The sequence below is a fragment of the Ranitomeya imitator genome, chromosome 2, assembly GCF_032444005.1.
Source record: "Ranitomeya imitator isolate aRanImi1 chromosome 2, aRanImi1.pri, whole genome shotgun sequence".
In the NCBI taxonomy this organism is placed as follows: Eukaryota; Metazoa; Chordata; class Amphibia; order Anura; family Dendrobatidae; genus Ranitomeya; species Ranitomeya imitator.
Window position 1 is genome coordinate 361,518,781 of NC_091283.1, and position 26,964 is coordinate 361,545,744.

The window sequence follows — 26,964 nt, forward strand, 5'->3', positions numbered from 1 at the left end:
CGAGCAGGACTCAGATAATGTTTTCTTACTCTACTGCAGCTCTGCAAGTCCCGGCCAGCACCGTTAGTCACTTTCCAGTCCAGACATGACTCTGCGCTCACCGAACGAGTGTCACTCTGTCAGCAAATGAGTCGGCACCACGTGTTCTGACTGCCGCTCTGCCGCCCCCTGTCTTTCAGGGACACACTGCCACATGAGGCAAAGTGCTCAACTTGCCTCATGATAGGTGTGCCCCTGAACACGATGAATGTTGATGCAGGCATAATATTAGTAGGTAGGTAGTGACTATTTTGACTTCACAGGTATTCTCTGCAAACTAGCACACAGTGGATGTTGGAGAATGACAATTGCAAATATACCATTTCTGGAGGCAAGCATACTGTAAATGTTTAAGTGGGTTTTTCCTGTTACTGCAATGCTAAACATGTGAACGCTAACAGTTTTTAGGCACACTGTAAGGCTCAGGATCGAGGAGCACATTTGGCTTTGAGAATGGAGATTTTGCTGGATTGATTTATTTATGGAAGCCATGTTGCTTTTCTAGGCTTACTGTTAGATTTTTAAAATGTTTTTGTTTTAGCAAATATTGGAATTTTTTTTCATAACTTACCATATCTATGGGTATTTTAGAAATGTTACTAAAATGTAATAATTAATTCAAAAACAATCTTTATTCTTGGCAGATGACTGTACCAGGAGATCAGAAGAACAATTGAAATCTTCAACTTTTAAATTAGATGACCTTGATGTAAATCAAGATATGACCAATGTATATGCCACTATTTCAGGTATACCATCATCCTTTCACAGCAAAGATCTATTATCTGATCCTTTTAAACAAGTCCCATCTTCTGATTCATCACAGACTACAACCCCTGGCAAAAATTATGGAATCACCGGCCTTGGAGGATGTTCATTCGGTTGTTTAATTTTGTAGAAAAAAAGCAGATCACAGACATGGCACAAAATTAAAGTGATTTCAAATGGCAACTTTCTGGCTTTAAAAAACACTAAAAGAAATCAAGAACAAAAAATGTGGTAGTCAGTAATGGTTACTTTTTTAACCAAGCATAGGGGAAAAATTATGGAATCGCTGAATTCTGAGGAAAAAAATGTGGAATCATGAAAATCAAACAAACAAAAAACACTCCAAAACACTAGTATTTTGTTGCACTGCCTCTGGCTTTTTATAACAGCTTGTAGTCTCTGAGGTATGGACTTAATGTGTATCAATCAGTCTCTTCATCAATCTGGCTCCAGCTTTCTCTGATTGCTGTTGCCAGATCAGCTTTGCAGGTTGGAGCCTTGTCATGGACCATTTTCTTCAACTTCCACCAAAGATTTTCAATTGGATTGAGATCCGGACTATTTGCAGGTCATGACAATGACCTTATGTGTCTTTTTTCAAGGAATGTTTTCACAGTTTTTGCTCTATGGCAGGATGCATTATCATCTTGAAAAATTATTTCATCATCCCCAAACATCCTTTCAATTGATGGGATAAGAAAAGTGTACAAAATATCAACATAAACTTGTGCACTTATTGAAGATGTAATGACAGCCATCTCCCCAGTGCCTTTATCTGACATGCGGTCCCATATCAGCAATGACTGTGGAAATTTGTATGTTCTCTTCAGGCAGTCCTCTTTATAAATCTCATTGGAATGGCACCAAACAAAAGTTTCAGCATCATCACCTCGCCCAATGCAGATTCGTGATTCATCACTGAATATGACTTTCATCCAGTCATCCACAGTCCATGATTGCTTTTCCTTAGCCCATTGTAACCTTGTTTTTTCTGTTTAGGTGTTAATGAAGGCTTTCGTTTAGCTTTTCTGTATGTAAATCCCATTTTCTTTAGGCAGTTTCTTACAGTTCGGTCACAGACGTTCACTCCAGTTTCCACCCATTCGTTCCTCATTTGTTTTGTTGTGCATTTCCTGTTTTGGAGACATTGCTTTAAGTTTCCAGTCTTGAAGCTTTGATGTCTTCCTTTGTCTACCAGTATTTTTGCCTTTAACAACCTTCCCATGTTGTTTGTATTTGGTCCCGGTTTTAGACACAGCTGACTGTGAATAACGAACATCTTTTGCAACATTGTGTGATGATTTACCCTCTCTTAAGAGGTTGATAATCCTCTCCTTTGTTTCAACTGACATCTCTCATGTTGGAGCCATGATTCATGTCAGTCCACTTGGTGCAACAGCCCTCCAAGGTGTGATCACTCTTTTTTAGATGCAGACTAATGAGCAGATCTAATTTGATGCAGGTGTTATTTTTGGGTATGAAAATTTACAAGGTGATTCCATAATTTTTCCCCTATGCTTGGTTAAAAAAGTAACCATTACTGATTACCACATTTTTTGTTCTTGATTTTTTTTAGTGCTTCTTAAACCAGAAAGTTGCAATTTGAAATGATTTTAGTTTTGTGCCATGTCTGTGATCTGCTTTTTTTCTACAAAATTAAACAACTGAATGAACATCATCCAAGGCCGGAAATTACATAATTTTTGCCAGGGGTTGTATTAAGAAAAATAAGTCACAAAAGAGGCATTAAAAAACTAACTGTTCTTACAGCAAACAAGCAATTTTCAAGTTTAGAATGTGAAAAAAGTTTTTCCCTCAAAACGTCTTTTGTTACACATCCAAAAATTCACATAGAGGAGAAAAGATTTTCTTCTTCAGAGTATGGGAAAAATTTAAACCAGAAATTAGAGCATGTTAGCCAAAAAATAGTTCACACAGGGGAGAAGCCATTTTTATGTTCAGAATGTGGGAAATGTTTTGCAAGTAAGTCAAATCTTGTTACACATCAGGGAAGTCACACAGGGGAGAATCCATTTTCATGTTCAGAATGTGAGAAAGGTTTTGCAAATAAATCACATTTTGTTATGCATCAGAGAACTCACTCAGGAGATAAGCCATTTTCATGTTCAGAATGTGGTAAATGTTTTGCAAGTAAGCCAATTCTTGTTACACATCACAGAAGTCACACGGGGAGAAGCCATTTTCATGTTCAGAATGTGGGAGATTTTTTTTAGAGAAATCAAATCTTTTAATACATCAGAGAACTCACACGGGGAGAAGCCATTTTCATGTTCAGAATGTGAGAAATCTTTTACAAGTAAGTCAAATCTTGTTACACATCAGAGAAGTCACACAGGGGAGAAGCCATTTTCATGTTCAGAATGTGAGAAATGTTTTGCAAATAAATCACGTTTTGTTATGCATCAGAGAGCTCACACAGGGGAGAAGCCATTTTCATGTTCAGAATGTGGGAAGTGTTTTGCAATAAAATCACAATTTGTTGCCTATCAGAGATTTCACACAGGGGAAAAGCCATTTTCATGTTCAGAGTGTGAGAAATGTTTTTCAGATAAATCATCGCTTGTTTCACATCAGAGAACTCACACAGGGGAGAAGCCCTTTTCATGTTCAGAATGTGGAAAATGTTTTACAGATAAATCAAATTATGTTAGACATCAGAGAATACACATGGTGGAGAAGCCCTTTTCATGTTCAGAATATAGAACATGTTTTGCACGGAAATCACATTTTGATAGACATGAGAGAACTCACACAGGGGAGAAGCCATTTTCATGTTCAGAATGTGGGAAATGTTTTGCAATAAAATCACAATTGCCCATCAGAGATTTCACATGGGAAAAGCCATTTTCATGTTCAGAGTGTGAGAAATGTTTTTCAGATAAATCAGCTCTTGTGTCACTTCCGAGAACTCACATAGGGGAGAAGCCATTTTCATGTTCAGAATGTGAGAAATGTTTTACCAACAAAAGGAGTCTTTCTAAACATCAAATATCTCACATAGAGATAAGTCATATTTAGAATTTTGGACATATTTTACTGAAAAATCACATTTTGTTAACCAGAAAAGTCACACAGGGCAGAATCATATATTTTTGACAAACTGTACAAGAAAACACATAACAGAGTTAAAGTAATAACAAATATGTAAATGAGAAAGCAATTGAGAACTTACATTTGAATTAAAACATATGCAGTTACCAACAAACATCTGTTATCTAATATGCAAATCGATGTGAATACTTTTCTGTCCAATGATGACAGAAGTATTCTAGGAGTGATACCCTAATATGCAAATTAAATGCAATATTCCATATTCATTGAATATTTCTCAGTTATATATTTATATTTTCACTAATTGGATAAGAGTATTGCTACACCTCCCCTTAAACTTCCCCAAAATACCCAACATTTCTTCCTCCCTCTTCTTCCTAACCCCCAATTTCAGCAATCTGCCATTCATCAATCTCTGTACTGCGATAATAAACATGTTTATATTGTAAATTACTAATTACATATATGATCTATTCCTTCTTTTTTGGAACGTCTATTGTGATCCATTGCAATTAAAATGTAATGTTTCCTTCTCCTTGTCTCCATTATCTCAATTTGTAACTCTGGGGCAAGATGATTTATTCAGAGATCCCTGTACAGAAATATTAGGGCTACAGCAACATCACATATTTTATACAGAAGAATAGCTCTATCGCCATAGTTCTTTATACAAGGACATATAGATCAGACAAGGTCCTTATATTTAGGCAGCTTATATTATTCTCAAATGCTCTTTTTATGAACAAGATCAGAGTCTCATTATACCGAGTTAATAGCCGCATAATAACCGACACATACCCATATAGTACGCCTGTCCTCAGTCACAAAGAGCCCCGACGCGCGTTTCCCCCTGATAAAGCGGTACGCGAAATGCGCTTCGGGGCCTTTTGTGACTGAGGACAGGCGTACTATATGTGTATGTTTTGGTTATTATGCGGCTATTAACTCTTCATGCATTTGCACTATGCACTTTAAGGCCAGTTTGGCTATGCTCTTTATGCATGTTATTATGTTGATGTTCCCACATATTCACATAATCCCAGAGCCTGAGTTACTTATCACCTCTATCCTATTTTGTGCACTATACTTGGGTAAAAATGCTTTCCTCTTCATTTGTAGTCTTATATAAATTTGTAATAATTGTATTTCAATAAAATTTGTTACTTTTTTACCTCTCTTTCTGAGTGGTGTGTTAAGATACTCTGTATCTATCTATTGGGTTATAATCAGCATGTCTGTATCTATGAGGCCAAAATGGCTGCTGGAGAAGTAGGGGGCAAGGCTAATGCAAAGACTGAAGGGAAACTACGGAAGCATTGATGAGTCTTAAAGATTAAATTGAACAGTAAGCAATGAAACAGAAAGTAAACTGTAATGAGAACGTTGTCAATAGATGGCGCTGTTGGATAAGTTATCACAATACACCACAGTTCAATACAAAGCATAGCAAAACTGATTATATGCATTCGTATAAAGGCATGGCATGGTGAAGACGATTAAGTGGGAGCCAAATAGGAGCATTATGTTCTATGTGCAGTACCTGTGGCATTATCACCATTTTATCAGGTTCAGCCTTCCCACTACAGATACACATTATTTCTTCCTTGTAATGATTCATTGTTTTAGCCTTTGTAACAACTGTTGTAGGTTCAAGTCCTCAAAGTGTAATGGGAATCTACTGACCTCATTCCCTAGATATCTATATTGTTGTTCGCACTCGGTGTGAGCACTAAACATCAGTAAAAGAAGTTCTAACCCATGGGTGGGGCATCGTTTTTTTTCTGCCAAGGGCCAGTTGTATATTTATACAATGCTTAGGAAGTTGGACAAATTGCCCGCTACCTCTGCCCACAAAGTATGATTTGATGCTAGCATTGGTGTCAGGAAATGATCTTTCATTGCTTGTGCCTCAGCGCTCAGTAGTGAACATTGCGTGATCCCAGAGCAAGAAGAAATTAATGTATGGCCGGATATCAAAATACAGCTGCCGGCCCAAGTACCGTGGTTTTCAGGAATCTGCTAGGGGGCCAGTTAAATTGTCATTGAGGGGCCGGAGATTCCCCACCTCTGTTACATAGTAACATTGTAACATAGTTAGTAAGGCCGAAAAAAGACATTTGTCCATCCAGTTCAGCCTATATTCCATCATAATAAATCCCCAGATCTACGTCCTTCTACAGAACCTAATAATTGTATGATACAATATTGTTCTGCTCCAGGAAGACATCCAGGCCTCTCTTGAACCTCTCGACTGAGTTCGCCATCACCACCTCCTCAGGCAAGCAATTCCAGATTCTCACTACCCTAACAGTAAAGAATCCTCTTCTATGTTGGTGGAAAAACCTCTCCTCCAGACGCAAAGAATGCCCCCTTGTGCCCATCAGCTTCCTTGGTATAAACAGATCCTCAGCGAGATATTTGTATTGTCCCCTTATATACTTATACATGGTTATTAGATCGCCCCTCAGTCGTCTTTTTTCTAGACTAAATAATCCTAATTTCGCTAATCTATCTGGGTATTGTAGTTCTCCCATCCCCTTTATTAATTTTTTTGCCCTCCTTTGTACTCTCTCTAGTTCCATTGTATCCTTCCTGAGCACCGGTGCCCAAAACTGGACACAGTACTCCATGTGCGGTCTAACTAGGGATTTGTACAAAGGCAGTATAATGCTCTCATCATGTGTATCCAGACCTCTTTTAATGCACCCCATGATCCTGTTTGCCTTGGCAGCTGCTGCCTGGCACTGGCTGCTCCAGGTAAGTTTATCATTAACTAGGATCCCCAAGTCCTTCTCCCTGTCAGATTTACCCAGTGGTTTCCCGTTCAGTGTGTAGTGGTGACATTGATTCCTTCTTCCCATGTGTATAACCTTACATTTATCATTGTTAAACCTCATCTGCCACCTTTCAGCCCAAGTTTCCAACTTATCCAGATCCATCTGTAGCAGAATACTATCTTCTCTTGTATTAACTGCTTTACATAGTTTTGTATCATCTGCAAATATCGATATTTTACTGTGTAAACCTTCTACCAAATCATTAATGAATATGTTGAAGAGAACAGGTCCCAATACCGACCCCTGCGGTACCCCACTGGTCACAGCGACCAAGTTAGAGACTATACCATTTATAACCACCCTCTGCTTTCTATCACTAAGCCAGTTACTAACCCATTTACACACATTTTCCCCCAGACCAAGCATTCTCATTTTGTGTACCAACCTCTTGTGCGGCACGGTATCAAACGCTTTGGAAAAATCGTCCAATGACTCACCGTGGTCCAGCCTATAGCTTACCTCTTCATAAAAACTGATTAGATTGGTTTGACAGGAGCGATTTCTCATAAACCCATGCTGATATGGAGTTAAACAGTTATTCTCATTGAGATAATCCAGAATAACATCCCTCAGAAACCCTTCAAATATTTTACCAACAATAGAGGTTAGACTTACTGGCCTATAATTTCCAGGTTCACTTTTAGAGCCCTTTTTGAATATTGGTACCACATTTGCTATGCGCCAGTCCTGCGGAACAGACCCCGTCGCTATAGAGTCCCTAAAAATAATAAATAATGGTTTATCTATTACATTACTTAGTACTCGTGGGTGTATGCCATCCGGACCCGGAGATTTATCTATTTTAATCTTATTTAGCCGGTTTCGCACCGCTTCTTGGGTTAGATTGGTGACCCTTAATATAGGGTTTTCATTGTTTCTTGGGATTTCACCTAGCATTTAATTTTCCACCGTGAATACCGTGGAGAAGAAGGTGTTTAATATGTTAGCTTTTTCCTCATCATGTATAACCATTCTTTCCTCACTATTTTTTAAGGGGCCTACATTTTCAGTTTTTATTCTTTTACTATTGATATAGTTGAAGAACAGTTTGGGATTAGTTTTACTCTCCTTAGCAATGCACTTCTCTGTTTCCTTTTTGGCAGCTTTAATTAGTTTTTTAGATAAAGTATTTTTCTCCCTATAGTTTTTTTAGAGCTTCAATGGTGCCATCCTGCTTTAGTAGTGCAAATGCTTTCTTTTTACTGTTAATTGCCTGTCTTACTTCTTTGTTTAGCCACATTGGGTTTTTCCTATTTCTAGTCCTTTTATTCCCACAAGGTATAAACCGCTTACAGTGCCTATTTAGGATGTTCTTAAACATTTTCCATTTATTATCTGTATTCTTATTTCTGAGGATATTGTCCCAGTCTACCAGATTAAGGGCATCTCTAAGCTGGTCAAACTTTGCCTTCCTAAAGTTCAGTGTTTTTGTGACTCCCTGACAAGTCCCCCTAGTGAAAGACAGGTGAAACTGTACAATATTGTGGTCGCTATTTCCTAGATGCCCAACCACCTGCAGATTTGTTATTCTGTCAGGTCTATTAGATAGTATTAGGTCTAAAAGTGCTGCTCCTCTGGTTGGATTCTGCACCAATTGTGAACTGTTTCCCAGTTAATATCCGGGTAGTTAAAGTCCCCCATAACCAGGACCTCATTATGGGTTGCAGCTTCATCTATCTGCTTTAGAAGTAGACTTTCCATGGTTTCTGTTATATTTGGGGGTTTGTAACAGACCCCAATGAGAATTTTGTTACCATTTTTCCCTCCATGAATTTCGACCCATATGGACTCGACATCCTCATTCCCTTCGCTAATATCCTCCCTTAAAGTGGACTTTAGACAAGACTTTACATAGAGACAAACCCCTCCTCCTCTCCGATTTTTATGATCCTTTCTAAACAGACTGTAACCCTGTAAGTTAACTGCCCAGTCATAGCTTTCATCTAACCATGTCTCGGTTATTCCCACTATGTCAAAGTTACCTGTAGATATTTCTGCTTCTAGTTCTTCCATCTTGTTTGTCAGGCTTCTGGCGTTTGCGAGCATGCAGTTTAGAGGATTTTGTTTTGTTCCAATCTCCTCGCTGTGGATTGTTTTAGAAATGTTCTTACCTCCCTTCTGAGTATGTTTTCCTGGGTTTTCTTTGTTTGAGTCTAATGTTTTTCTTCCTGTCCCCTCTTCTTCTAGTTTAACGCCCTCCTGATGAGTGTAGCGATCAACTGGTAATAATGCTGACTTATGCTAGTGCACTGTCAGCTCGTAAAGCTTTCCAAACCAATCTATTGAGTGCCCCATCGTGGCAACTCCGAGCTATTTTTTGCGCCGCTCATGTCCTGAGCACCTGCATCGGGCTCAGACTGACTGCTGAACACTGCTTCTCTTCTGAAGCAGTGTTCAGCAGTTGGTCTATGGCGTGCTTGATGTGGGTGATCAGGATTTATGTGGCACCAAGCAGAGCTCAGAGTTGCCACAACCGATGGCACTCTCCTGTGGTAACTTAGCAGCAGAGCTAATGACCACGCTGATGAGTGCTTTAGGTTAGCAAGACACAAGCACGCAGTGCAGCAGCAATGACAGTGCATGCTGGAGGAGATCCATTCATACCTAAACAGCAGCGGTAAGCTGGGTTGGGGGTAGAGGGCCCTATGCCCTCCTGAGCTGCTCTCTCAGGAGCTCTGCAGGTCCACAAGACTGGCTACTTCTTCAGGCAGCCCAGCACGCCTTTAAATCTTGTTTGTGTGATGGCCCGTCCGCATCACAACTAGCAGAAACGGCCCTGGGCGCAGCTGTGTCTGCTAAAGTGATATCATGCAGTGTGCTCTGCAATGTCATCTTCCCACTAGAGAGGAGCCTCAAAGGGGCATGTGGGTCATGTGGGAGACAAGTAGGAGGAAAGTAAAAAAACCATCTCTCCTAATATGTGTACATATATGTGTCTGTTGATTTGAATTTTTTGTATGTAAGTCTTCAAATATGCCTGCATGTGTAGATATCTCTGAATGGGTATGTGTATATGCAAGGAAGAGAAGCGAGCCGTGGGTACCTGTCCTGTGCCGGGTCTGGAAATGTCGGGACTGTCTCCTCTGTTGTCCCGGGGGAAAGAGTAGGAGACCAGACAGACCTTTGCACTCGAAAGCTGGGGGTGTGGCTAAGCGGCAGCAGCCACAGTGAGCGCGGAAGCAGTCAGTCTTGGCGGAAACAGGCAGCGCGCAGCATAGAGAGAGAGGTGCTCCATCCCTGGAGCAAGGGAACTGTGCCGACCTGCATCCGTGTACTCCTGCCGTCACCAGCATGGATTCCAGAGAAGGAAGTGCAGTGTGCCTTGTAGCTGGCCATGCCGTGCACTTCGCGACGTGAGTACAGCGCATGCGCCGCATAGAGAAATCCGGGTACTGGACAGACGTCTGCGGCCCACCTTACCAGTGTATACCTGCCCACTGACGTTGGACCCTGATAGTGCTGTGGCCTTGTTTGTTCCGGCCGCATATACTTATGGACCAGGGGCTCAGCAGAAGATCCCGGGGACTGACCACTGCCACCATAAGACGGACCACTGTTACTAACAACCTTCTTGGACAAGCACCATGCCAGCCGTCGTTGGCGCTACTAACCCCCAAGTAGTATCTGCAGTCTGAGGAACTTCTGACACGATAAGTGTACCAAAAATAACTGCCGTTACCTTGTTCATTAACTCTGCATATCCTTTGCAATTTGACTGTTTATTCCCTTGTTTAACCCTTCATATCCCTGCGAGGAGTGAACACCCTGTTGAATTAAAACAGTAAAAAATTGTTAAACCTTGCTCTGCCTCCTGTCTGTCACTGCATTCCGACCCTGCTCACACTTGGTGTAGTTAGCACGATGCAGTCCACAGGCTTGAAAGAGACAGACCAAGCGGCCATGGGTGCCCCAAGGGCCAGCATACCACTGTGAGCCATGCTGAGCAACCTTCCAAAGTTCACAGGGAGCAACACTTTATTATGGGACTGGACTGAGCGGGTCAAGGGCATGTTGAGGATGCACCCCATGTGTTATGGCTGGCAATCAGGCAACACAGCGTGCAGTAATCAGCGCACATACAGAGATCTGGCAATAACCAAAAACAATAGGACGAGCTCTGAGACGTGGAATCTCTGTAGACTGCAGTACCTGATCTATCCTCACACAACTATAAGCAGCAGTGGATTGCGCCTATCACTACCTATGCAACTCGACACTGCCTGAGGAGCTGACTAGCCTGAAGATAGAAATACAAGCCTGACTTACCTCAGAGAAATACCCCAAAGGAATAGGCAGCCCCCCACATATAATGACTGTTAGCAAGATGAAAAGACAAACGTAGGAATGAAATAGATTCAGCAAAGTGAGGCCCGATATTCTAGACAGAGCGAGGATAGCAAAGAGAACTATGCAGTCTACAAAAAACCCTAAAACGAAAACCACGCAAAGGGGCAAAAAGACCCACCGTGCCGAACTAACAGCACGGCGGTGCACTCCTTTGCTTCTCAGAGCTTCCAGCAAAAGTTAATAGCAAGCTGGACAGAAAAAACAGAAAACAAACTAGAAGCACTTATCTAGCAGAGCAGCAGGCCCAAGGAAAGATGCAGTAGCTCAGATCCAACACTGGAACATTGACAAGGAGCAAGGAAGACAGACTCAGGTGGAGCTAAATAGCAAGGCAGCCAACGAGCTCACCAAAACACCTGAGGGAGGAAGCCCAGAGACTGCAATACCACTTGTGACCACAGAAGTGAATTCAGCCACAGAATTCACAACAGTACCCCCCCCTTGAGGAGGGGTCACCGAACCCTCACCAGAACCCCCAGGCCGACCAGAATGAGCCACATGAAAGGCACGAACAAGATCTGGGGCATGGACATCAGAGGCAAAAACCCAGGAATTATCTTCCTGAGCATAACCCTTGCATTTGACCAGATACTGGAGTTTCCGTCTAGAGACACGAGAATCCAAAATCTTCTCCACAATATACTCCAATTCCCCCTCCACCAAAACAGGGGCAGGAGGCTCCACAGATGGAACCATAGGTGCCACGTATCTCCTCAACAACGACCTATGGAATACATTATGTATGGAAAAGGAGTCTGGGAGGATCAGACGAAAAGACACCGGATTGAGAATCTCAGAAATCCTATACGGACCAATAAAACGAGGTTTAAATTTAGGAGAGGAAACCTTCATAGGAATATGACGAGAAGATAACCAAACCAGATCCCCAACACGAAGTCGGGGTCCCACACGGCGTCTGCGATTAGCGAAAAGCTGAGCCTTCTCCTGGGACAAGGTCAAATTGTCCACTACCTGAGTCCAGATCTGCTGCAACCTGTCCACCACAGAATCCACACCAGGACAGTCCGAAGACTCAACCTGTCCTGAAGAGAAACGAGGATGGAACCCAGAATTGCAGAAAAATGGAGAGACCAAGGTAGCCGAGCTGGCCCGATTATTAAGGGCGAACTCAGCCAACGGCAAAAATGACACCCAATCATCCTGGTCAGCGGAAACAAAACATCTCAGATATGTTTCCAAGGTCTGATTGGTTCGTTCGGTCTGGCCATTAGTCTGAGGATGGAAGGCCGAGGAGAAAGATAGGTCAATGCCCATCCTACCACAAAAGGCTCGCCAGAACCTCGAGACAAACTGGGAACCTCTGTCAGAAACAATATTCTCAGGAATGCCATGTAAACGAACCACATGCTGGAAGAACAAAGGCACCAAATCAGAGGAGGAAGGCAATTTAACCAAGGGCACCAGATGGACCATTTTAGAAAAGCGATCACAGACCACCCAAATGACCGACATTTTTTGAGAAACGGGAAGGTCAGAAATGAAATCCATCGAAATATGTGTCCAAGGCCTCTTCGGGACCGGCAAGGGCAAAAGCAACCCACTGGCACGTGAACAGCAGGGCTTAGCCCTAGCACAAATTCCACAGGACTGCACAAAAGCACGCACATCCCGCGACAGAGATGGCCACCAGAAGGATCTAGCAACCAACTCCCTGGTACCAAAGATTCCTGGATGACCGGCCAGCACCGAACAATGAAGTTCAGAGATAACTTTACTAGTCCACCTATCAGGGACGAACAGTTTCTCGGCCGGACAACGATCAGGTTTATTAGCCTGAAATTTCTGCAACACTCTCCGCAAATCAGGGGAGATGGCAGACACAATGACTCCTTCCTTGAGGATACTCGCCGGCTCAGATAACCCCGGAGAGTCGGGCACAAAACTCCTAGACAGAGCATCCGCCTTCACATTTTTAGAGCCCGGAAGGTATGAAATCACAAAATCAAAACGAGCAAAAAATAACGACCAACGGGCCTGTCTAGGATTCAAGCGCTTGGCAGACTCAAGATAAGTAAGGTTCTTATGATCAGTCAAAACCACCACGCGATGCTTAGCACCCTCAAGCCAATGACGCCACTCCTCGAATGCCCACTTCATGGCCAGCAACTCTCGGTTGCCCACATCATAATTACGCTCAGCAGCAGAAAATTTCCTGGAAAAGAAAGCACATGGTTTGAACACTGAGCAACCAGAACCTCTCTGTGACAAAACCGCCCCTGCACCAATCTCAGAAGCATCAACCTCGACCTGGAACGGAAGAGAAACATCAGGTTGACACAACACAGGGGCACAGCAAAAACGACGCTTCAACTCCTGAAAAGCTTCCACGGCAGCAGAAGACCAATTAACCAAATCAGCACCCTTCTTGGTCAAATCGGTCAATGGTCTGGCAATGCTAGAAAAATTACAGATGAAGCGACGATAAAAATTAGCAAAGCCCAGGAATTTCTGCAGACTTTTTAGAGATGTCGGCTGAGTCCAATCCTGGATGGCCTGAACCTTAACCGGATCCATCTCGACAGTAGAAGGGGAAAAGATGAACCCCAAAAATGAAACTTTCTGCACACCGAAGAGACACTTTGATCCCTTCACGAACAAGGAATTAGCACGCAGTACCTGGAAAACCATTCTGACTTGCTTCACATGAGACTCCCAATCATCTGAGAAGATCAAAATGTCATCCAAGTAAACAATCAAGAATTTATCTAGATACTCACGGAAAATGTCATGCATAAAAGACTGAAAAACAGATGGAGCATTGGCAAGTCCGAACGGCATCACCAGATACTCAAAATGACCCTCGGGCGTATTAAATGCCGTTTACCATTCATCTCCCTGCCTGATTCTCACCAGATTATACGCACCACGAAGATCAATCTTAGTAAACCAACTAGCCCCCTTAATCCGAGCAAACAAGTCAGAAATCAATGGCAAGGGATACTGAAACTTAACAGTGATCTTATTAAGAAGGCGGTAATCAATACACGGTCTTAGCGAACCATCCTTCTTGGCTACAAAAAAGAACCCTGCTCCCAATGGTGACGACGATGGGCGAATATGTCCCTTCTCCAGGGACTCCTTCACATAACTGCGCATAGCGGTGTGTTCAGGTACGGACAAATTAAATAAACGACCCTTAGGGAATTTACTACCAGGAATCAAATCGATAGCACAATCACAATTCCTATGCGGAGGTAGGGCATCAGACTTGGACTCTTCAAATACATCCTGAAAGTCCGACAAGAACTCTGGGATGTCAGAAGGAATGGATGACGAAATAGACAAAAATGGAACATCACCATGTACTCCCTGACAACCCCAGCTGGTTACCGACATAGAGTTCCAATCCAATACTGGATTATGGGTTTGTAGCCATGGCAACCCCAACACGACCACATCATGCAAATTATGCAGTACCAGAAAGCGAATAACTTCCTGATGTGCAGGAGCCATGCACATGGTCAGCTGGGCCCAGTACTGAGGCTTATTCTTGGCCAAAGGTGTAGCATCAATTCCTCTCAATGGAATAGGACACCGCAAAGGCTCCAAGAAAAATCCACAACGTTTAGCATAATCCAAATCCATCAGATTCAGGGCAGCGCCTGAATCCACAAACGCCATGACAGAATACGATGACAAAGAGCACATTAAGGTAATGGACAAAAGGAATTTGGACTGTACAGTACCAATAACGGCAGAGCTATCGAACCGCCTAGTGCGTTTAGGACAATTAGAAATAGCATGAGTAGAATCACCACAATAGAAACACAGTCTGTTCAGACGTCTGTGTTCTTGCCGTTCTACTTTAGTCATAGTCCTGTCGCACTGCATAGGCTCAGGTTTACTCTCAGACAATACCGCCAGATGGTGCACAGATTTACGCTCGCGCAAGCGACGACCGATCTGAATGGCCAAGGACATAGACTCATTCAAACCAGCAGGCATAGGAAATCCCACCATTACATCCTTAAGAGCTTCAGAGAGACCCTTTCTGAACAAAGCCGCTAGTGCAGATTCATTCCACAGAGTGAGTACTGACCACTTCCTAAATTTCTGACAATATACTTCTACATCATCCTGACCCTGGCATAAAGCCAGCAGATTTTTCTCAGCCTGATCCACTGAATTAGGCTCATCGTAAAGCAATCCCAGCGCCTGGAAAAATGCATCAACATTACTCAATGCAGAATCTCCTGGTGCAAGAGAAAACGCCCAGTCCTGTGGGTCGCCGCGCAAAAAAGAAATAATAATCAAAACCTGTTGAATAGGATTACCAGAAGAATGAGGTTTCAAGGCCAAAAATAGCTTACAATTATTTCTGAAGCTCAGGAACTTAGTTCTGTCACCAAAAAACAAATCAGGAATCGGAATTCTTGGTTCTAGCATCGATTTCTGATCAATAGTATCTTGAATCTTTTGTACATTTACAACGAGATTATCCATTGAGGAGCACAGAGCCTGAATATCCATGTCCACAGCTGTGTCCTGAAGCACTCTAATGTCTAGGGGAAAAAAAAGACTGAAGACAGAGCTAAGAAAAAAAAATGATGTCAGGATTTCTTTTTTCCCTCTATTGGGAATCATTGGTGTGGCTCCTTGTACTGTTATGGCTGGCAATCAGGCAACACAGCGTGCAGTAATCAGCGCACATACAGAGATCTGGCAATAACCAAAAACAATAGGACGAGCTCTGAGACGTGGAATCTCTGTAGACTGCAGTACCTGATCTATCCTCACACAACTATAAACAGCAGTGGATTGCGCCTATCACTACCTATGCAACTCGACACTGCCTGAGGAGCTGACTAGCCTGAAGATAGAAATACAAGCCTGACTTACCTCAGAGAAATACCCCAAAGGAATAGGCAGCCCCCCACATATAATGACTGTTAGCAAGATGAAAAGACAAACGTAGGAATGAAATAGATTCAGCAAAGTGAGGCCCGATATTCTAGACAGAGCGAGGATAGCAAAGAGAACTATGCAGTCTACAAAAAACCCTAAAACGAAAACCACGCAAAGGGGCAAAAAGACCCACCGTGCCGAACTAACAGCACGGCGGTGCACTCCTTTGCTTCTCAGAGCTTCCAGCAAAAGTTAATAGCAAGCTGGACAGAAAAAACAGAAAACAAACTAGAAGCACTTATCTAGCAGAGCAGCAGGCCCAAGGAAAGATGCAGTAGCTCAGATCCAACACTGGAACATTGACAAGGAGCAAGGAAGACAGACTCAGGTGGAGCTAAATAGCAAGGCAGCCAACGAGCTCACCAAAACACCTGAGGGAGGAAGCCCAGAGACTGCAATACCACTTGTGACCACAGAAGTGAATTCAGCCACAGAATTCACAACACCCATGACCCCCACGATGCAGATGGAAGATTGCCTTGATGGCCATGGACGGAGAAGCAAGGTGCTCTCATGTTTTGGCTCCTGCATGAGCGAAACACCTTCACCAAGGTGTTACAAATCCTAGAGGAAATGCATGAGGACCCTGCAGACATCAGGGAATTGCTCATACGCTTGTTTAGTCATGTCCAAAGGAAGAAGGAGTCAGTGATCCAATACATGAATGCACTGCAGGAGTTCCACACTGCGATCGCTAAGCGGGATGACAGGCGTAGGAGCTCTTGATATAATTCTGATAGACCAGCTAGTGGCAGGCTTTAGAGATGCGCTGCTTAAACAGGCTCTGCAGGAGTGCTTACATGTTAATCCATGTATGTCCTTTCTGGAGGTTGGGGGCGAAGGTGCACGCACATGAGCAAGAGCAGGGGGTGACAGCCCCGGCATTGAATGTCCGGAGCGGTGCGGTATCTGTTCTGCTTGCAACTGAACCAAGTTGGGTGAGTGAAATCTGGAAGGAAATCCAGAACATGTGAGAAGAATGGTCCGACTTAAGGAAGAAACTTCACATAACCCTGGACCCCTCCGGAGGCAGAACTGCTCCCGAGCCTCACCAGGAGAAGAGACAACCTTGCACAGAAAGACAGCCGATCTGTTTCATATGTGGAGACATTGAACATTATGCCCGAAGATGCACATGCCGGGTAAGATCCCTCAACCGCCATACATTAAACTAGTGGGCTCCATGGCTGGGGGCCGCCGCCCGGAGCCTGAGCAGTCAAAAAGGAGAAGAGGAAGTCCCATAAATTTAATTTCTCTGAGTCCTCTCTTATGGGCTAAAATGGATGTTTAGTTGATACCGGCTCTCAAGTAACCACTATGCCCGAGACTTATTTCAGACGTCATTTTCCCGAGGTGATACGGCCTGAATGGGGCCCAGTGATCAAATTAACAGCGGCCAATCAATTGCCCATCCCGGTCGCTGGGGTGGCCTGGATGCAAATCACTGTGTGCACCAAAGTTGTGGGCCGGAAAGGAGTCGTGTTAACCGCTGGGGACCCTGGCAATGTTCCCACTGTAACTCTTGGAATGAACGTGTTGAAAGAAGTTGGAAGCAACCTGGTCAATGAGTCAGCAGATGTGTTCCTGAATCGATGGAGCCCTCACACCCCAAGAAAAAAGTGTTTCAACAGTTGATACAGGTGGCCCAGGCCCAAGAGACATCGAGTGAAGGAAAAACATTGGGGAAGGTGGTCATTCCAGCTGCTGCCAACCTCATTTTACCACCAGGACAGACTGCTCACTCTGCCCATCCGAGCCTGCACCCCTCTTGAAGCAGTAGAAGTCCAGATAGAGCCAGCACTGATGCAACAACTACCTCCAGGGCTACTCATTGCACGGATGTTAGCCACTGTTCATGATGGTAATGTGCCGGTGCGATGTGTCAACCTAGAAGAGGACAATTTTATGCTCCCGCCCAAAAGGGAAGTAGCACAGATAATGGGTATGCCGGAAGAGTTGACATTACCAGAGCGCGTTTAATTGATGGTAAAACGGGGATCCCTGGACAATGGCGATAGCGGTGTCCTTTGAGCCACCACCTAATCACTTTAAGGAAGGACTCCAAATCCTAGAGCAGATGCGGGCTGAACTAACGCAACTCTCACCACAACAGGTACAACAGATGGAAGCAGTGCTAGAGCGATACCAGGACGTTTTTGCCCACCATGATGATGATTTCAGCTGCACCACAGCCATGAGATTCCAACAGGAAACACCACACCCATTCGGGAACAATATCAACAAATCCCACCACAGATGTACCAGGAGGTGAAAGAGATGTTGACGCATATGGTACAGAGTGGGGTCATCCGAAAGAGCCAAAGCCTGTGGGCTGCTCCCATTGTTTTAGTATGAAAGAAGGACTGGACCCTGCATTTCTGTGTAGATTACTGGAAGCTGAATACCTGCACTGTGCGAGACTCGTACCCGCTACCAAGAATTGAAGAGTCATTGTCTGCCCTGGGAAAAGCAACGTTCTTCTCGTCGTTGGATCTGGCCAGTGGTTATTGGCAAGTGCCCATGTCTGAGCAAGACCGGGCGAAGACAGCATTCATACTGCCCATGGGATTGTTCGAATTCAATCGGATGCCTTTTGGCCTTACCAATGCACCCGGGACCTTTCAGCGATTGGAGAGATGTTTGGGGGACCTGAACTTTGAAGCTACCCTTATCTATTTAGATGACATCATCGTTTATGCCACCACCTTTGATGAGCACCTGCAATGGCTGGAACAGGTGTTGAGTCGGCCTGAAAGTGAAATCTCGGAAGTGTCATATCTTCCACGAGCAGATTGAATATCTAGGACATGTCGTATCCGCTGAAGGGGTGAGGCTGGCACGTGAGAAGATAGCAGCAGTGGCCCACTACGAAGACTGTGAAGGATGTCCGGGCCTTTCTGGGACTTACCAGATACTATCGACGGTTCATAAAAAACTTCACTTGGTAATCCACTGCTGGAATTGTTGAAGGGAGTTTGTCTGGTGTAAAGAATCAGACCATCCAGTGGGGAGATAGCCAGGAAGAAGCATTCCGAGTCCTGAAAATGGCCCTGACTGAAGCACTCATACTGGCCTATGCAGACTTCTCTCAACCTTTCCTTCTCCATACCGATGGAAGTCTACAGGGACTAGGAGCTGTAGTGTCTCAGATGCAGGATGGAAAAGAGTGAGTGATTGCTTATGCGAGCAGGTCTCTCCATGACTCCGAATGAAATCCAGATAATTACAGCTCTTTCAAGCTGGAACTGCTGGCATTAGTGTGGACAATGACTGAGAAATTCACTGAGTACCTGTCCAGGTCTGAAGTCTTGGTACACACCAACAATCCTCTGGCTCACCTAAAAAAAGCAAAACTGGGGGCCCTAGAGCAGAGATGGGTGGCCCGTATGGCAAAGTACCGATACAAGATCGCATATCGGAGAGGAGCTGAGAATACACATGCCGATGCTCTATCCAGAGTAACTCACGAGTGACCTGGGCGTAACTGGGATGAAGAGCTGGAGGCTGAAAAGATCGCTGGATTTCAGAACCCCGCCAGGACATTGGCGGCCATGTAGGCACAGATCGGGGAGGCATCTGGAGAACACACACCTGGTATGATCCTGTGATGACTGGGTACGGCTTCAGCAGGAGAATAGGGAACTCGCTCAGATGAGGCAATGAGTGGGTTTGAACCAACTTCCCAGCCAAAGGGAGAGAAAGTCCCTGTCCCCAGGAACACTGCAGATCCTCCAGCAGTGGGAGAGGCTCCAGTTGAAATATGGCTTGTATCGGAGCGTGCAGTTAGCATGAGAGCTGGGAGTCACCTGGCAAGTGGTGCCCCCTGAAAAGCTGATCAGTGAGGTGTCCACCAAAGCTCATGAGAGAGGGGCCCACTTTAGCCCAGAGAAGACATTCCAGTGGCTGCAGAAGTTGGTCTACCATCTTCAGCTAAAGACTGCAGTAGATGAAGCTTGTCACAGATGCAGGAACTGTGAACTAGCCAAGCCAACGGAACAGAGGGCCCCTACGCAGACCATCATGACTTCTGTTCCCCTAGAGATATTGATGATCGACTACTTGACTGTGGGTCCAGCTCATCTAGGATATGAACACTGATGATGACCGATCATTTTACCAAATTTGCTGTGGTAACTCTGACCCGGGATCAGACTGCCGAATTGGCGGCACAGGCCATTTGCAGAGACTTCATCCGAGTATACGGTTGTCCAAAGAGAATCCACTCTGACCAAGGCGCCTGTTTCCAAGGACGAGTGATGAAAGAACTGCCTCTCCTATATCAGATTGAGAAGTCCAGAACGACACCCTACCATCCACAAGAAAATGAAGCCTGTGAGCGTTTCAATCAGACGCTGATTCAGATGCTGAGAAAACTGGAGAAGGACAGGAAAGTCTGTTGGCCTGAGTATGTGGCTGAATTTGTTTGGGTGTACAACAACCAGGTGCATAGCACAACTGGATACACGCCATACACCCTACTGTTCAGCCGAAAAGGGTGAGAGATCACTGAGCTGGACTGGGACCCAGAGGAGGACTACCCATGGACAGGGGTGTTCACTCGGGTCCATGAACATCGACATCATTTACAGACTCTTAACATCATGAGACGATGCCTGTTGTGAATTCTGCTTTTGGGCTCCCTCCGGTGGTTGTAGGTGGTAATGCAGTTGTCCCTGGATTGCAGTTCTGGTCAGGTGTATCTGCTGATTGCAGTTCTGACTGGGGTATTTAGGTGTGCAGGATTCATTAGTCCTTGCCAGTTGTCCATGGTTGTTGGGAGGTTTTGGACCTTTGTCTGGTTCCTCCTGCCTTGCTGTCAAATCAGCAAAGATAAGTGTCTGGTTTTGTTTCTGTGGCACACAGGCTGTGTGCTTGATAATTCAGTGCTATTTATTTGTTTTTTCTTGTCCAGCTTAGATTGTGTCAGTATTTTCTCAGTCTTGTTGGATTCTCAGGAGTTGCAGATATACGTTCCACGTCTTTAGTTAGATGGTGGAATTTTTTCTATTATCTGCTGTGAATATTTTTGGAAGGGTTTTAATACTGACCGCTTAGTATTCTGTCCTATCCTTTCCTATTTAGCTAGAGTGGCCTCTTTTGCTAAATCCTGTTTTCTGCCTGCGTGTGTCTTTCCTCTCCTTCTCACAGTCAATATTTGTGGGGGGCAAGGTAGAATTCCTATTTCCATCTATAGGGGTATTTAGTCCTCCGGCTGTGTCGAGGTGTCTAGGGTTTGTTAGGCACACCCCACGGCTACTTCTAGTTGCAATGTCAGTTCAGGATTTGCGGTCAGTACAGTTTCCACCTATTCCAGAGAAAGTTTCATGCGGCTCCAAGGTCACCGGATCATAACAGATGCCCCTGCGAGGGACAGTGTTGTGAATTCCGCTCTTGGGCTCCCTCCGGTGGTTGTAAGTGGCACTTTTGTGAGTTCTGCTCTTGGGCTCCCTCTTGTGGTTTCTAGTGGTATGGCTGCTCCTTGGAGTTAGCTGTCTTCAGCTGCCTCCACTTATCGTCTCTTCTGCTCGGCTATTTAGGCCTGGCTCTTTCTTCAGTCAGTGCCACTTGTAAATGGTTCCTGGTTGGATTCACATCTCTTTGGAGTTCCCTGTTATCCTGACCAGTTCAGCAAAGCTAAGTTTTTGCTTGCTCTTTTCTGTCCATAGATTGTGGACTTATCATTTCTGTGCTTTCTGTGTTTGTCCAGCTTATCAGTGTGAATTATTTCTGTCTTGCTGGAAGCTCTGGGAGGCAGATTTGCTCTCCACACCTTTAGTCAGGTGTGGAGATTTTTTGTAAACTCTGCGTGGATTTTTGTAGTGTTTTATACTGACCGCACAGTATTCCATCCTGTCCTATCTGTTATGAAAGGCAATTCAGAATCACAATGGACATGGAGGTCAGAGCACATATAGTGAACTGACAATAACCCAAAATAATAGAACGAGCTCTGAGACGTGGGAACTCTGCAGACCGCAATCCCTAAGCCTATCAAACCACACTAAAGGTAGCCGTGGAGCTTTCCTGACCAGAACCTAGGCGCCTCGTCACTGCCTGAGAAACTAGCTAATCCTGAAGATAGAAAAATAAGCCTACCTTGCCTCAGAGAAATTCCCCAAAGGAAAAGGCAGTCCCCCACATATAATGACTGTGAGTAAGATGAAAACACAAACATAGAGATGAAACAGATTTAGCAAAGTGAGGCCCGACTAGCTGAACAGAACGAGGATAGGGAAGATAACTTAGCGGTCAGCACAAAAACCTATAAAAAACCACGCAGAGGGGACCAAAAAGACCCTCCGCACCGACTAACGGTACGGAGGTGGTCCCTCTGCGTCTCAGAGCTTCCAGCAGGCGAGAAAAACAAAGCAAGCTGGACAGAAAAATAGCAACAAAATAACATAAGCAAAACTTAGCTTTGCAGAGCAGCAGGCCACAGGAATGATCCAGGGAAAAAACAAGTCCCACACTGAAACATTGACAGGAAGCATAGATCAAAGCATCAGGTGGAGTTAAGTAGAGAAGAAGCTAATGAGCTCACCAGATCACCTGAGGGAGGAAACTCAGAAGCTGCAGTACCACTTTCCTCCACAAACGGAAGATCCCAGAGAGAATCAGCCGAAGTACCACTTGTGACCACAGGAGTGAACTCTGCCACAGAATTCACAACAGTACCCTCCCCTGGAGGAGGGGTCACCGAACCCTCACCAGAGCCCCCAGGCCGACCAGGATGAGCCACATGAAAGGCACGAACAAGATCGGGAGCATGGACATCAGAGGCAAAAACCCAGGAATTATCCTCCTGAGCATAACCCTTCCATTTAACCAGATACTGGAGTTTCCATCTTGAAACACGAGAATCCAAAATCTTCTCCACAATATACTCCAATTCCCCCTCCACCAAAACCGGGGCAGGAGGTTCAACAGATGGAACCATAGGTGCCACGTATCTCCGCAACAATGACCTATGGAATACGTTATGTATGGAAAAAGAATCTGGAAGGGTCAGACGAAAAGACACAGGATTAAGAACCTCAGAAATCCTATACGGACCAATAAAACGAGGTTTAAACTTAGGAGAGGAAACCTTCATAGGAATATGACGAGAAGATAACCAAACCAGATCCCCAACACGAAGTCGGGGACCCACACGGCGTCTGCGATTAGCGAAAAGTTGAGCCTTCTCCTGGGACAAGGTCAAATTGTCCACTACCTGAGTCCAAATCTGCTGCAACCTGTCCACCACAGTATCCACACCAGGACAGTCCGAAGACTCAACCTGTCCAGAAGAGAAACGAGGATGGAACCCAGAATTGCAGAAAAACGGTGAAACCAAGGTAGCCGAGCTGGCCCGATTATTAAGGGCGAACTCAGCCAAAGGCAAAAAGGACACACAGTCATCCTGATCAGCAGAAACAAAGCACCTCAGATATGTTTCCAAGGTCTGATTGGTTCGCTCGGTCTGGCCATTAGTCTGAGGATGGAAAGCCGAGGAAAAAGACAAGTCAATGCCCATCCTACCACAAAAGGCTCGCCAAAACCTCGAAACAAACTGGGAACCTCTGTCAGAAACAATATTCTCTGGAATGCCATGCAAACGAACCACATGCTGGAAGAACAAAGGCACCAAATCAGAGGAGGAAGGCAATTTAGACAAGGGTACCAGATGGACCATCTTAGAAAAGCGATCACAGACCACCCAAATGACTGACATCTTTTGAGAAACGGGAAGGTCAGAAATAAAATCCATAGAGATATGTGTCCAAGGCCTCTTCGGGACCGGCAAGGGCAAAAGCAACCCACTGGCACGAGAACAGCAGGGCTTAGCCCGAGCACAAATCCCACAGGACTGCACAAAAGTACGCACATCCCGCGACAGAGAGGGCCACCAAAAGGATCTAGCCACTAACTCTCTGGTACCAAAGATTCCAGGATGACCAGCCAACACCGAACAATGAAGTTCAGAGATAACTCTATTCGTCCACCTATCAGGGACAAACAGTTTCTCCGCTGGGCAACGATCAGGTTTATTAGCCTGAAATTTTTGCAGCACCCGCCGCAAATCAGGGGAGATGGCAGACACAATTACTCCTTCCTTGAGGATACCCGCCGGCTCAGATAAACCCGGAGAGTCGGGTACAAAACTCCTAGACAGAGCATCCGCCTTCACATTTTTAGAGCCCGGAAGGTACGAAATCACAAAGTCAAAACGGTCGAAAAACAGCGACCAACGAGCCTGTCTAGGATTCAAACGCTTAGCAGACTCGAGATAAGTCAAGTTCTTATGATCAGTCAATACCACCACGCGATGCTTAGCTCCTTCAAGCCAATGACGCCACTCCTCGAATGCCCACTTCATGGCCAGCAACTCTCGGTTGCCCACATCATAATTCTGCTCAGCAGGCGAAAACTTCCTGGAAAAGAAAGCGCATGGTTTCATCACTGAGCAACCAGAACCTCTCTGTGACAAAACAGCCCCTGCTCCAATCTCAGAAGCATCAACCTCGACCTGGAACGGAAGAGAAACATCTGGTTGACACAACACAGGGGCAGAAGAAAAACGACGCTTCAACTCTTGAAAAGCTTCCACAGCAGCAGAAGACCAATTGACCACATCAGCACCCTTCTTGGTCAAATCGGTCAATGGTTTAGCAATACTAGAAAAATTGCAGATGAAGCTACGATAAAAATTAGCAAAGCCCAGGAACTTTTGCAGACTTTTCAGAGATGTCGGCTGAGTCCAATCATGGATGGCTTGGACCTTAACAGGATCCATCTCGATAGTAGAAGGGGAAAAGATGAACCCCAAAAATGAAACCTTCTGCACACCAAAGAGACACTTTGATCCCTTCACAAACAAGGAATTAGCACGCAGGACCTGAAAAACCGTTCTGACCTGCTTCACATGAAACTCCCAATCATCCGAGAAGATCAAAATGTCATCCAAGTACACAATCAGGAATTTATCCAGGTACTCTCGGAAGATGTCATGCATAAAGGACTGAAACACTGATGGAGCATTGGCAAGTCCGAACGGCATCACGAGATACTCAAAATGACCCTCGGGCGTATTAAATGCAGTTTTCCATTCATCACCTTGCTTAATTCGCACCAGATTATACGCACCACGAAGATCTATCTTTGTGAACCAACTAGCCCCCTTAATCCGAGCAAACAGATCAGATAACAATGGCAAGGGGTACTGAAATTTAACCGTGATCTTATTAAGAAGGCGGTAATCTATACAAGGTCTCAGCGAACCATCCTTCTTGGCTACAAAAAAGAACCCTGCTCCTAATGGCGACGATGACGGGCGAATATGCCCCTTCTCCAGGGATTCCTTCACATAACTGCGCATAGCGGTGTGCTCAGGCACGGACAAATTAAACAATCGACCTTTTGGGAATTTACTACCAGGAATCAAATTGATAGCACAATCACAATCCCTATGCGGAGGTAGGGTATTGGACTTGGGCTCATCAAATACATCCCGGTAATCAGACAAGAACTCTGGGACCTCAGAAGGAGTGGATGACGAAATTGACAGAAATGGAACATCACCATGTACCCCCTGACAACCCCAGCTGGACACCGACATGGATTTCCAATCTAATACTGGATTATGGGCTTGTAGCCATGGCAACCCCAACACGACCACATCATGCAGATTATGCAACACCAGAAAGCGAATAACCTCCTGATGTGCAGGAGCCATGCACATGGTCAGCTGGGTCCAGTATTGAGGCTTATTCTTGGCCAAAGGCGTAGCATCAATTCCTCTCAATGGAATAGGACACTGCAAGGGCTCCAAGAAAAACCCACAATGCTTAGCATATTCCAAGTCCATCAAATTCAGGGCAGCGCCTGAATCCACAAATGCCATGACAGAATATGATGACAAAGAGCAGATCAAGGTAACGGACAGAAGAAATTTTGACTGTACAGTACCAATGGTGGCAGACCTAGCGAACCGCTTAGTGCGCTTAGGACAATCAGAGATAGCATGAGTGGAATCACCACAGTAGAAACACAGACCATTCAGACGTCTATGTTCTTGCCGTTCAACTCTGGTCAAGGTCCTATCACACTGCATAGGCTCAGGTTTAAGCTCAGGTAATATCGCCAAATGGTGCACAGGTTTACGCTCACGCAAGCGTCGACCGATCTGAATGGCCAAAGACATAGACTCATTCAAACCAGCAGGCATAGGAAATCCCACCATGACATCCTTAAGGGCTTCAGAGAGACCCTTTCTGAATATTGCTGCCAGCGCAGATTCATTCCATTGAGTGAGAACGGACCACTTTCTAAATTTCTGACAATATACCTCTATCTCATCCTGAGCCTGATAAAGAGCCAGCAAATTTTTTTCTGCCTGATCCACTGAATTAGGCTCATCGTACAGCAACCCAAGCGCCAGGAAAAACGCATCGATATTACTCAATGCAGGATCTCCTGACGCAAGAGAAAACGCCCAGTCCTGAGGGTCGCCGCGCAAAAAAGAAATGACGATCCTAACCTGTTGAATTGGGTCACCAGAAGAGCGAGGTTTCAAAGCCAGAAATAGTTTACAATTATTTTTGAAACTCAGAAATTTAGTTCTATCTCCAAAAAACAAATCTGGAATAGGAATTCTCGGTTCAAGCAAAGAATTCTGGACCACAAAATCTTGAATATTTTGAACTCTTGCCGTGAGCTGATCCACACATGAAGACAGACCTTTAATGTCCATTGCTACACCTGTGTCCTGAACCACCCAAATGTCTAGGGGGAAAAAAAGACAAAACACAGTGCAAAGAAAAAAAAATGGTCTCAGAACTTCTTTTTTCCCTCTATTGAGAATCATTAGCACTTTTGGCTTCCTGTACTGTTATGAAAGGCAATTCAGAATCACAATGGACATGGAGGTCAGAGCACATATAGTGAACTGACAATAACCCAAAATAATAGAACGAGCTCTGAGACGTGGGAACTC

General features: G+C 44.6%; 1 protein-coding gene across 1 annotated transcript; it reads left to right on the forward strand.

Moving 5' to 3' along the window:
- Positions 1-243: 243 nt before the first annotated feature.
- On the forward strand, positions 244-3,846 carry LOC138666576 (oocyte zinc finger protein XlCOF7.1-like). Its single transcript, XM_069754779.1, has 5 exons — positions 244-274; positions 684-788; positions 2,578-2,790; positions 2,854-2,958; positions 3,068-3,846. Exons 1-5 carry the CDS (start codon positions 244-246, stop codon positions 3,844-3,846), a joined length of 1,233 nt encoding a protein of 410 aa, XP_069610880.1.
- Positions 3,847-26,964: the final 23,118 nt, after the last annotated feature.